Genomic DNA, 13,099 nt, shown 5'->3' on the forward strand with positions numbered 1-13,099 from the left:
CAAGGATGGTTAAAATCAAGGGCAACTGGACTGGACGTTGAAGATACAAGAAGATGTTTCGTTCCTCATCCAAGAGATTCCTTCAGTCCTGACTGACTAGTAGGGAAAGTCAGCTATTTAACCTCTGTGCGGTTGTTTGCCAAGAGCATCGATACGATACTGCTGATTCATTAGTGCTCCTGGCTGCTGTTAGAGTCACCTGAGTCCAAGTCTGAATGACGATCGTTGGTATCCTCACCTTGTTTGGTTTCCTGGGGAGTGATGAAAGGGTAGCATTGAATTGTCCACTTCTGGCCTCAGGTGAAGATGCCAAGATGCTTCTAGTATCTTCAACTAAGTGAAGCTGCCCTCGATTTTAACCTTCCTTAGATAACTATGAGCTGGATGCCTGAGAACCTTCACAGACATCTTAACTATTAGCAATTTTGGTGCCATTACTCTCATTACATAATTAATAAGGTGACCTATGGGCAAAATTACTAAATGTTCACACAGTCCATCAACTCTACAATGGTCTCCTTCCAGAATATTAACCTGTAGAACCGTATTGCAAGTCTCTTAAAAGATGAACTGGTTATTGTCAAGACAAACTGCAGTTTAAGTCACAACTATCTACTAAAAATCTACAGCAAATTACTCATTTGAGCTTGTACAAAGACTGCATTTCTTTTCCATGGTATTCAGGTTAAAACTCTGGAGTGACGCCGCTGCTCAGTGGGTACTGACTGTTCTGAGAATGTGCTGTGATAAATGTGCAGCTTGACAGAAACAAAACATTTCATGCAGAGTTAAGACATGAGTCCATTGCTAGCAGGAGATGAGGAGTTGTCAGGGAGGAGAGTGTTCGGGTTCACGGTTGGCCGTTGAGTTCCTGCCGACGTTTCAGAGCCTTGCTGACTCGGTTCTCCTACAGTCGGCTCCTCTAGAAGGTCAGCACTGAAACGGGGAGGACAGTTACTCACAACAGCAAGTTGGCAGGATCTGTTTGGTTCCAGCTTCATCCGGAGGGAGTCGCATGCAGGGCGGCACAGAAACAGAGAGGAGGAGGAAGACATGCAGACCTGCATGCGTGGAGGCGAGCAGAGGGAGCTGACATCACTTACAGTCGACCTCCAGGATGGCTCTGACAGTCCTAGTGAGCTCCTTCGCCTCCTGAACGAGCGTGGCTGAAGTCCAGGGACTCTTCTTGTAGCGAGAAGGGAGGCCTTGAGGCGACGCGCCGACTTTAACGTCTCCGGAGCTGTAAAAAGACAGAAGGACGAGTCAGCCGTGAGAAACGACCACCACCACAAACAGGAGGTTCCCGGGAGAGTCCAGGGACCCACATGATCACAGGCCTTCGTGGATGCGGCCTAGAGGGGTTCACAATTACTCATTTTTACCAGTCACAAGTTTTTGCCAAATAAAAAGTCCCTCCGGGAATTATTAACACAAATTAAACAAATCCCGGTAAATACAGAGCAACTTGCAAAAACAATCAATGCAACTTTTCCACAAATGTGACCCATCATCTCCGTTTCCTGCAAAACGTGTCACATTTACCTACAGCAATAAACAGCAAAGGGCCGTGAAGACCAGTATCCAGATCTTCTTCACCAAAGGGTGGAAACTGTTCTGAAGAACGTGCAGTATCGCGGTCGAACATAAAGGAAATCGTCTACTGACAAACACTTTGCTGCCCCAAAACATACAGAGAGAATGGCAGAAACACATGGAGGACGTCAGACGAGACACTGAGACACAGGCTGCTGCATCCCGGTCAGCTGTAAGGGTCAGGGTCAGGGTCAGGTCCGCCAAGTCCTGGAGGGGGTGTTTAATGATTCAACTACAATTCTAAAAACATCACGTCTACATTTGCAGTTTGCACTTATTTCCACAATTTCATCACAAAAAGACGCCGCAAAACAGCACAACATTGCAATTTTTTTGAAAAGCTGCCGCATAGCAAACAATGCTGTGAGATCCTGGAGGGACTGCTTTAGTTTTTTGTGAGGGACTGTCCTGACTTTCTTTCATCTTTATTTCTGAACACATGAAGCCAAATCTTTGCCTCTTCAAATAACGGCTGGTGTGTGCCGAGTTGATGAAACAGAGATTAGCACCTGTTGAGGAGAGCCTCTCCTGCTGGCTCAGTGGTTTGGAGGAGCGAGCAAACGATCTCTGCACCAACAGCTTTTAATAACACTCATGAGGCCGCTTGTTAATGTGGGTTACTGCCTGATGAATTAGCTCACACCTCCAGTTCTTTGAATGATCGAGAGAGCTAATAACACTTTGTAAAGCTGCTGAAGTGTCCACGTCACCATGGTTGCAGCTGTTATTCACTCTGACAGCGCTCACTTCACCCCATCAGCCAACACCGAGGTCATCCCAAACACAGACAGCATGAACGCAGCTTTCTGTTTTATTATTTGTTTCTGGAAGCTACCGGTCTCACAGCTCCTAAACATATTACCAACACAGTGAAATGTGCTGCTCCTTGTCTCCTGAGGGATAGTTTCTTTATTACAGCGCTGAAGTCAGGAAGACTAATGGCTTTAATGAGAGTGATACTTAGAGGGATCAAAAAAGTCATTAACTGGGAATGAATGAGCAGCAAAGAGACATTTATTATAACAAAGTGGAACGCCTCATGCATGCTTCCCTCAATGAACGCCTGGACAGCCAGCCTACATTTCCTCTTACGAGTGGCCTAGAAACAGATGAACAGACAGGTGAATAAAAAGAAAAAACGACGGGGGGTCTTGCGGTTATGAAAGACGAGTCCAGGTGTCCCACTGACCTGGTGTGAAATAAAAAGGAAAGCAGGCAGCAGGTGCTGGGTGACTTCGCAACATGACCGCTTGACCTGGTTTACAGAACCTGACTTACACAACTGGCAGGAAGGCACCAATAACTCGATAGATAAGGAGAGGAGGCCACATCGCAGGCAGACCCTGTTTTTATACGGCGGAAAGTAAAAATCCTACTTTAAAAATGTAACAGAAGAAGAAGTAAACGATTGTTACTGCTAACGTGTTCTTAGGTACACAAAGACTAAAGCACAGATGGATCTTTGTCAAGAAAAATCCTTGTATCCGCAGGTTTCTCATCAAAACAGAAAGGAATGAAGGAAGGACAGAAAGGGGAAGCATAGACTGAATCAAAGACAGAAGGTAGGAAGAATAAGGGAGGAAACATAGAAAGACAGGAAGTCGGGAAGAAAGCATAGATAGAAAGGAAGGAAGGAAGCATAGAAACACAGAGAGGAAGCATAGAAAGGGCCTTCCAGAAACCGCTCCCTCCCCATCCCTACCTACTCCCACTCCGTTTGAGAATTCATGCGGAGGGTCCGCCACATTAAGCGCCATCCGAAACCAACGATAGCGGAGTGGTAGTGGGTTTTTAAACCCTCCAATGCCGCGTCAGCACCATTGTTGTCTACGCGGTTTAGGGAGCTAGATTTGGCTCTGAGGGCGACTCCGACCAGAGCTCACTCCGTGTCAGAGTGGAAGTGGCGAGGGACACAGAGGAAGTGCGGAAGGAGGCATAGAAAGAAAGCAGGACCACTGAGAGTGTGTAAACTGGGCTAAAGAGCTCCGCCCTCTGCAGGATCTCTCATTACACGATTCAGACGATCGGTCACACACTTTCACATAAAGCAGCACAAACAAACACAGAATTACAGTCTCTCTCCAACTACCTGTAGCTCTTCGTTGGTCCGTGACTTTCGAGCAGGAACTCTTGAACGTTCTGCAGACACACAAACAAAATATGTTCCACTTCTGTGTTGTTCTTTGTTGCAGCGATGATTATTACATGAACTATAATCCTGCTGGAAGTGAAGTATCTCTTCAGCTGAAGGTCAGACGTTCTTTGAAGTTCACGTCTGCTGTATCTTTATTCTTTTTGTAATGCAGATATGAATCAAGAACACACATTTTAGTTAACGCCATCCTCACTGTGCCGGCAAAAAATATTTGTCTAAGTAAAAATCACAAGTTTGGTTTAATTCAAATCTCATGTTTGGACCCAAACCAGCAACCAGTCAGTCCATCTCTCAGTCACTTCCTGTCTGTGGCTCTCAGCCCCGAGCCCATTGGTTCCTCCTGAAGATGTAAATCTTTACAAACACCTCACAGACGTTTAGTTTTATATTTAAAAAGGCTCAGTAATTTCCTCATTAGCAGTGAGTCTCACGGATGGCTCAGAGGACGAGGAGACATCGGGCTGGGAGACACTCAGGACTCCTTAAAACTCTGGTTTGACTCTTTACCTCCACAAAACTCAGCAGTTTTCCCGTTGACATCTCAAAGCCCCTTTTGGCCACTTCGCTCTTCCGTAGTTGACACTCCAGGACGGCCACTCTCTTCTTCAGCTCCTCCGTCTCCTCCTGGGATGAAGACAGAACAACAAGGGACACATTTTGTTCAGTGTTTCTTCCCTCTCTGGTTAAAGTTGTCCTTTGTGTTTTACAGTTACAATAGCGTGGACAGGAAACCAAAAACAGCTAAAAAGAAGGCACTACAGCTGATTTCTGCTCCTGTCCTGTCCAGCTCCTGACAACAGAATCAGAAAATGTTTATTCATGTTTGAACTGAATATTTGTAGAGAAAAACAGACGTTTGATTTCTGTCTCACGCGTTGACTTTTTTTCCTGTCTCGCCCAGTCTTGTGATGACTTTTGAAAGACTCCCATCCCACAGCAATCCTGTGATTGGTCAAAAAATATCAGCCTCTAAAAACACACCTGTGCTCCCAACATTTTAATCTAACAATACTGAACTGAACGACCAAACATTCCTCGTGACAGGGAAAAAAGGACAAACAAGATGTAACATATTTCTACTTCTCTGTAATTTTAGATTGCCCTGCCTTTATAGACGTGTGGCTCTGCAGGAACTTAAAGAGTAAACGTAATACGCATTGAGGCGTGTTTGCTGTGGCTCAGGATGCAGGAGGTGGAGTCTAAGGTTGGTGGTTTGATCCTTGGTCAGGCCAGCACCTTGCACTGTAGCTCGCCATACATGCAGTCCATCTTCCACCTCAGACAAGCTCCTAGAATTACCTGCGAGCTCAGGATTAAACCCAAGTTCCAGGTATTTGGATAAATGGAGCAGGACAGCCACAACTTTAAAAAAGAAGAAGTGAGGTTTACGTTAGGCGACAGATTCTTTGTCTCGTTGCTGTAAAATAAATATTTCAGTAAACTGAAAACTGGAAGACTGGATTCTGGAGTAGTCGGCTATTTATGTTCCAGGCTGACTGAGATGATTTTGACCTTGGTAAGATGTGAAGTTTAATATGAAATTTTTTGAATGAAATTGATTAAAGCAGTTTGACATTTCAGGAAATACGCTTCTCTGAACTAGGGGTGGGAGAAATAATCGATTCTCAGATGCATCACGATGCGGACGTGGAAGATTATGAATCGATTAACAAATGTCTAAAAATCGATTATTAAAAGTTAATTGATAACATAATGTTGATAGAACGCAAAAGGAGGTTCGTGGAAGTGTCAAGCTAACATCTGCCCTGTACAAGGGCTCTCTGTCTCCCACACCAGACTCCAGAGCCTTCAGCCATCCTCTGGATCTTATCCCCACAGAGTCTGGACACTTTCAAAGATCTACTAAAAACCCAGCTCTTTACCAAGGCTTAAAATCCTGAATGACTTTATATTGTTCTGTTACTGTAACTATGTGTAAACTGGTATACAGCTCTGTCCTGTACACATACTGTAGACTATATCCTGATAATTAACTTTATATGACCGTTTTCAGAGGAGTCTGGTTGTTAATGAAATGACGGACCATGATGAGGTTAATGAAGTAAATGTAGGAGAAATTAAGTCCTTTTAAGCTAATATGGAGATGTTTCTTTTGGATTTTAATGTGCAAATTAAAAGCTTAGTAATTATCCAGGGATCCTGTATAGAAAAAGTTATGCATCAATAATCGCAGCCCTCTGAATTGTAATCGAATCGAATCGTGAGGTGCCCAGAGATTCCCACCCCTACGGTTTCTTTAAAGGAGACATAAGGATTGTTTCCAGTCTTTATGCTAAGCTAAGCTAACCAGCTTCTGGCTGAAGCTTCATGTTTACTGTCCACACAGGAGTGGCATCAATCTGACTCTCAGCATTTGAAAAGGGACTATTTCATTGATCAGGTTAATCATTCATCTGAAAATGTTGGTTTCAGAGTCTCAGATTTATTTATAATTTTTTATTTACCCTTTATTTCAACAGGAAAGTCCCATTAACAACACAAGCTCTTTACTTTGGGCTCTTTTTGTTTCTAGACTAAACAATTGATTCAGAAAATAATTGGCAGCTTAACTGATGATGAAAATAATGTGAAAAAAGTAACCAGCAGCCTCAGCCGTCACGTACTGGAAACGCTGAGGAGCAGAAATAAAATATTTGCTGGAGGAAATTACTTCTGTTAAATGATGTCTTGTGAGTGTGGACACAATAGATTGACTCTCAGAGGATTTCTCCGTGAGTCAGCATTTCAACGTGTGATAATATTCTCAACGCAGCAGAGAGGGGCTTCTTCCTCTCTGCTGCTGTGTTAAAGCTGACACCGTGCAGCGTCGGCTCAGCTCGTCCGCTCGCCGTCAGTAGCCCGCCGGTGCCGAGCTGCAGGCTGCTGTCAGACTTTTGTAAAAATAACCTGACCCAGATTCACGGATGATGGAGGAAGAAACCAAAACCTGGAGGGGAAGGATGAGGGTGCAGGGGCAGCACAGCCAGTGAGGGATTCTGGGAAATCATCAGGGAGATCACTGGGAAGGACACTGCAAAAACCTCATCCTGCAAACAAACCAGATATCTGTTAGCATCAGACCAAACACAGAGCGTTGGCGTAGTGAGGGTCTGTTGCAGAAGCTCGGTCAAAACATGCAGGGCCATCTGACAGAAAGATGTCAGACATGTTTTCATCCATCCATTGGATGAAAACAAACTCAAATGCCATCTTAGATGAGAACATCAGTGGAGTCTGGTCTGTTGACTATATTTAGATAAAGGCAGTTCCATCCATCCATCGTCAACCGCTTATCCTGTGTACAGGGTCGCGGGGGGCTGGAACCAGTCCCAGCTGGCATCGGGTGAAAGGCGGGGTAGAAGACCCCGGACAGGTCGCCAGTCCATCACAGGGCCACACATCACACTCACACCTCCGGACAATTTAGGGTCACCAATCAACCTGGGCCGCATGTCTTTGGACGGTGGGAGGAAGCCTGAGCACCCGGAGAGAACCCACGCAGACTCGGGGAGAACATGCAAACTCCACACAGAAAGTCTAAACAGAGCTTATTTTTCTGCTGAAAACGTCCTGCAAATTGTCAAACTTAAGCTACTTCTGCAGAAATGTAGGCCTCATGATCTCTGACGAACTGAAGACACCAGCCAGTCATGTTGGTCACCTTATTGGTCGGCACTGGCTGCTCCGCTCTCTGAGTCTTCAGCTCAGCGATCTCGGCCTCCAGCAGGTGGATCACCTCCTCGTAGTCCATCTCCATGCCCCTCGCCTGCTTCTGAGCCGCCTCGGCCAGCTGGATCCGAGCCCTTAAAGCCCGACTCTCCTCTGCTCCGACTTTTACTTCCTACCAAAGAGTAAAGAGGAAGGGGAGAGGATGAAGGAGGGAAGTGAGGGAGAAAAGAGGAGCGTTTCTTCATCACAGCTCAACAAGTGAACAGATTACTCAGCAGAGGATCAGCCTGCGTGGTGCGTTCAGAACCCGCTCAAAGCTTCTTAACCTCATAAATCTTTGAAGGTGCTGAAGTCATGATTTTGACTTCTCTGTGTCAGGGTGAATAAGTGTGATGAAGCTCTTTGCTTTCACTGGATCAGCAGGCTGGACAGTCAGGACCCAGCAGGACTCGCCCGGACCTGCCACCGCTCAGCATGTTTCTATCCTTGATAAGGTCGCCAACGTTCGAAAAGCAGCACCACTAATCTAAAACAGGGACGACCGATGTTTTTAATTCCTGCTGATCCTACTGAGAATTCACTAAATTATGGAACATATTTTAAAAGATAAAAGTGTTAACGTAGTGGTTTTTTTATTCTCACTAGGTTTATTTCTTTCCTAAAATGTATTTTAAGTCTAGTTGGGTGTTATCCATGCATGCAGGGACACAAAGGAGCACTAATACAAGGAATGTACACTTAATAATTAAATACCTGCATACCCTTTATCACAAACACAGACAAGATGTGCCAGCAGCTGTCCCAAGTCTACACAATATACAAAAGTCAAGTGTTTTTGCACATGTAGGGCTCCCTGGTCAAGTTAGCAATAATAACTATGCAACGTCCTGTTACTAATTTCAAAATAAAACTAGTAGTTAATGTTGTGAGACATTGCAATTTGGTTAGATTTTTGCACCAAAACTACTAGGTTTGGTTTAAGATCGTGGTTTGGCTTAAAGAGGTGGTATTCTGTTTTTTGCCCTTTTCCCTCTTCTTTATTGAGTTATAATCTTTTTTGTGCTGTAACAGGTTTGCAAAGTGAAAAAGCCCAAAGTCCAGCCCCAAAGGGAGTTCCCATCTCCTACAGAAAACTTTGCTCTGAACAGCCGCTTCCCTTTCATCCCTGTGACGTCAAGCTAAACGCGCCTCATATAACGCTCGCCAAGTGGCTACTTACGACACGCCCTCAGAAACAGCGAGCTGCAGCACACAGCTCTCCTCTCCCTTCCAAACACTAGCTACCCTCCAGGCAGTCAGTGGACATAAAGTTGTTCCTGTGATGTAGAGACAGAGCTCAGTTAAAACTTTATGGATACAGATTAATAACTCACCGCTCTGAAACTCTCGCTCCAGTCCGTGTTGCCGAGCCGGTCGGCAACACGTACGGCTGAACCCGAGCCGTTTACCGGCTTCTCGCCGACCCGCCCTTCTCTGCTTCTGATTGGCTAGTAGTCCTTAACTAGGAACTGAGCATGTGCAACTCCCAACAAAGATCATTTAGAGACAAGATGTATCACTCCATAGCTAAAACGAAGCCTTCAACACAGGCTGAAAAGAGGAGCTGCAGCAATGTGTAGTAGGACAAACATAACCATGTAAACCTGCTCTGGTACAAACTCTAAATAAGATGATGAACCTGAACATGAGCAGAATACCAACTCTTTATAATAACAACATTTTACTTGGCCTTTTCTCACATAAGTTAAGTAATGTTACTTCCGTAACTTACGCAACCTAAGTAACTTCAATAAAAAAAAAGCCAATGTTGACTTCTGTTTCACATGGGAAACGAAAGTTTCTGGCACCAACCATCCACACCATCCACCTCCTTACTCCTGACCTTTCTGTTCAATATTCTACACCAACCTTTGGCGTTCAAAAATGACGCTGCGGGGCTTTACCCAGTGCGTTGACGACTTGAGAGTGAGATTCAGTTGGCAGTAATGCTAGCAAGCAGCTCTGTGAGGCTGGACACAGCAGTGCTTTGAGCCAAAGGCTAACGTCAGCATGCTGATGTTCAGCACGTATAATGTTCACCAACTTAGTTTAGCATGCTAACACGGCGTACAGCTGAGGCTGATGGGAATGTCATTTGCTCGGCAGGTATTTGGTCATAAACCAAAGTGTTTGACACATTAATAATTGTTGAAATCAACCAAACTGGCCGTAATCAAAAAGATCTACGCATCCAGTGTGGCTAAAACACACTATGCCCCCCCAGTCTGTCAGAGCACTGAGCCGTGCACTAACTGCAGGGGCTGTCTATTTTTTTTATCACTTGAATGCATTATTTCAGTCAGGGTCCTCACAAGTGCAGAAAATTCTTGTGTGTGTGTAACAGAGCGTGAGGGACCCGGCCAAAGAGGTCAGACCTGAGAGACGACCTCTTACATAACACCCCCGGGATCACTGGGCGCTCTAAACCTCATCCTGATGCAGACCTGACCTGAACAGCTGGCTGGGGATCCTGCAGCCTCCAGGGGCCCGGCACAAACTCACAACGTCAGCGCTCTCTTTCTGAGTCCAAGGTGACGTCTTCAGATCACTTGTTTTAGTCCGATCAATAGTTAAAACCCCCATAATACAGATTACACTGATGCAAAACAGAGCAACTAATCCTCACATTACAGAAGCCAGAGGCAGAGAATGTTTTTCTGCTCCATGAATGACTCGTGGTAAACGAGTAAACGATTATAAGAATTAATTTCCTGTTAATAATTAATCATAAATTAAACATTAATCAAAATTTTCATTTGTGCCTCAAGCAATTCAGTTTTTAAACAGGTAAGACATATATAGCCAAATAGGCAGGATGCCCAATCTAATCCGTAGCAAGGTGCGGGTGTCTGTATCTGTATCTGTCTGTGGTTATCACAATGCAATGCCTATGTGATTGTGTTGCAAACTAATTTTCTACGGGAACCAGCAGGTAGTCATAATATTATAGCTGATTGGTGTATATTAAAATGATAATATCTATTATTTTGTCCAACCTGTTCTCATCGCAACTTGTCACATATGGATGTTGGTCAAGACCCCTTGGCATCCCTTTTAAACGCCCTGGGTAACCTTTAGCGTGTTTTTGTATGTGTAGGGCTCTGCAATCAAGTTAGCAAGAACATATAGACTTTCAAAATAAAACTATTGGTTATGTTGTAAAACGTCGCAGGTTTGTTTGGTTTAGGCACCAAAACTGCTTGTTTATGTTCAAGTAAAGATGGAAGCTTTGGGTTAAAATAGCTACATGACTTAACTAAAAAGAATCAACGTTGACTTTTTGTTTTACAAAAGGAAACGAACACTGTTCTCCTGGATGAAAATCCGGTTTCTGATCCACCCTTCCATCCACCTCCTTACTCTTTTCTGTTTAACAATGATGTTAAAGGTCTTCACAGCAGGCCACAAGCTGATGCTGAAGGTCTTGACCAAGTGTCCATGTGTGACGTCTTGTGAGTGAAAACCGGTTGTTATTTTTTATTCTCTGGGTGTTTGAATTACTATAAACTCCAGTTAACTGTGTAGAAGGTGGTGTTGGAAACCAGCAGTTTATCTCCAGTCAGTCTGTGAGGCCTTCAGAGTGGAAGTTACATAATTCTCAGGGCGGTGAAACCGACACCCGCACAATACGATACTGCAACCCCACTTGACTGGGAAACAACCACTCCCAGTACTGTTGGCACACTGGCAACCAGTAACTCTAACCTCCAGCCCTGAAATAAACACTGCCCACAGACGGTAAAGTGATCCTCAGAGGTAATAAAGGATACGAGGCTGGACAAAAGGAGTGAGTTATGAACACAGGAGGCACCGCTGAAGAGAACTCGGCACAGAGATGGAAACACTGCGGTGAAAGTATTAATACCATTATTTAACAATTTACTGTGCAAGTACAACTGCTGTCCACATACTTTTGTATATTCGTTTCACTCTGACCTGGTTCAGGCCTCTTAATTCAAATATGTGGAACTTTTAATGCAGTTTAAAACTCCAAAATCTATTAAGCGTGCTCAGTTTGAGGTTCAAATTCGTTCTTGATGTTGGAAGCAGCAGCTGACAAAACAATCTCAGCACCAGACCCATTCGGTAGCTGTTCTAGAGCTTTCCATAATATCCCATCCTCAGCAGATGGAGTCATGAAACTGTAGATTATTGAGACATTTTCTCCTTTTTGACAAGATGTTATAGATGTTTTAAAAGTTTTCTTATTGTTAGTAGATAACAAATGATTCATTGTTTTTTTAGAAACATTTCTTTTAATAGTGACACATCCCTTTATCTTGTTATAGTACTAAATGTTATAGTTCTGGTACAAAAACCAACTTTTCTCATTATCATGATGTGTCCAAGTGTAACAACAAGCTGCACACAACTCTATTAAAAAATGGATTAATTAAATAATATTTGTACTTTTAACACACACACACACCACACACCACACAACCACACACAGTCTTTTTCTTGGAACAGTAATTTGCAGTTTTTTTAATTGCATGCTGCCTTTGTGGGAAAAATGAAAGTAACAGATGGACTGTTCTCACTCCCTCTGTTTATGTGTGTAATGTCCTGTTAGCTCTCGCTACATATGACAGCACCACAGGAGAGGCGAGGCCGCCAAAATCACTCCTGTCTGTTTCCCTTTGTGCTTCATACGTGTGAGTGTGTGTTGCATGTTTTTATCCCTGTGGGGACTTGAACTGATACACACTAACTGATGGGGAAATTTGAGCTCGGGCAGAGATGCTGTTTGAGGGCCAAGACTTGGTTTTAATGTTTAGTTAGGATCAGTTTAGGGTTTATAAAGTTAGGCGTGTCGTTGTGATGGTTAAGGTTAGGATAAGGGGATAGGGAATACATTATGTCATTCTGATGTCCCCATGGGGAAACAGGAACTACTCAAGTTGTGGGAAATCTGTTTATGCAGTCACATCGTGGCGGTGTATGCGATTACATTATAGGGTGAATTCTTGGGAATAAGTACCTATCCCCAGTGAAAAAGCTCAAGTATATTGGGGTCTTGTTCGTGAGTGAGAGGATAATGGAGCAGGAGATTGGCTGGAGAATCGAAAAAAAGCAGCTGCGGTATTGCATTCGCTCCATCGCACTGTTGTGACGCTAAGAGAGCCGAGCTGGAAGGCAAAGATCTCGATCCACGGGTCAATCTACCATGTTCCTACCCTCACCTGTGGTCGTGATCGAAAGAAGTAGATCGCGGGTACAAGGGCCAAAATAGGTTTTCTATAGAGGGTGTCTGGCTTCTCCTTAGAGATGGGGTGAGGCTCAGTCCTCCGTGAGGAAGTCCGAGTTGAGATGCTGCTTTGCATCGAAAGGAGAAAGTTGTTATTTGGCTTAGAAATGTAGTTAAAGTAAAATAAAAAATTACAACTACTTGAAATACTCGAGTAAAGTACTAATCCAGAGAAAAACTACTTAAGTAACAAGTATTTGTACACCCTCTGGATACTGAAGGTGTTCAAAGCTGATTATCCCGTAATAATTGATTGAACTTATAGGGTTATTAAGTGGTTAAAAAAAGTGCATTTAGTGTTAAGCTACTCTTGAATGTACTTAAAAAGAAAATGACTGATCTGCAGCTCTGCACTTCACTCTCGAACTCTGAGCCGTCCTCGTCTCCACACCGCT

General features: G+C 43.9%; 1 protein-coding gene across 1 annotated transcript; it reads right to left on the reverse strand.

Annotated features, from left to right (window-relative positions):
• Positions 1-623: 623 nt before the first annotated feature.
• LOC119919142 (syntaxin-binding protein 4-like) lies at positions 624-12,780 on the reverse strand. The gene is made up of 6 exons (XM_038739611.1): positions 12,640-12,780; positions 7,410-7,589; positions 4,256-4,372; positions 3,683-3,732; positions 1,104-1,240; positions 624-936 (listed from the first exon to the last, which is right to left on the reverse strand). Exons 1-6 carry the CDS (start codon positions 12,778-12,780, stop codon positions 923-925), a joined length of 639 nt encoding a protein of 212 aa, XP_038595539.1. The 3' UTR covers positions 624-922.
• Between the last annotated feature and the right edge of the window lie 319 nt (positions 12,781-13,099).

This window comes from Micropterus salmoides, unplaced genomic scaffold (genome assembly GCF_014851395.1).
Source record: "Micropterus salmoides isolate LMB-PRFRI ecotype aquatic unplaced genomic scaffold, ASM1485139v1 Ms_hic_scaffold_2574, whole genome shotgun sequence".
NCBI lineage: Eukaryota > Metazoa > Chordata > Actinopteri > Centrarchiformes > Centrarchidae > Micropterus > Micropterus salmoides.

What these genes read in the sequence shown, in the direction of transcription:
- LOC119919142 (XM_038739611.1), bottom strand. Translation starts at nt 12,780, where the DNA reads ATGCAAAGCAGCATCTCAACTCGGACTTCCTCACGGAGGACTGAGCCT. An exon ending in TCTTTCGATCACGACCACAG is followed by an intron (nt 7,590 to 12,639) that starts GTGAGGGTAGGA and finishes ACTCTTTGGTAG; the next exon opens with GAAGTAAAAGTCGGAGCAGA. An exon ending in AACTGCTGAGTTTTGTGGAG is followed by an intron (nt 3,733 to 4,255) that starts GTAAAGAGTCAA and finishes GTGTGTCTGCAG; the next exon opens with AACGTTCAAGAGTTCCTGCT.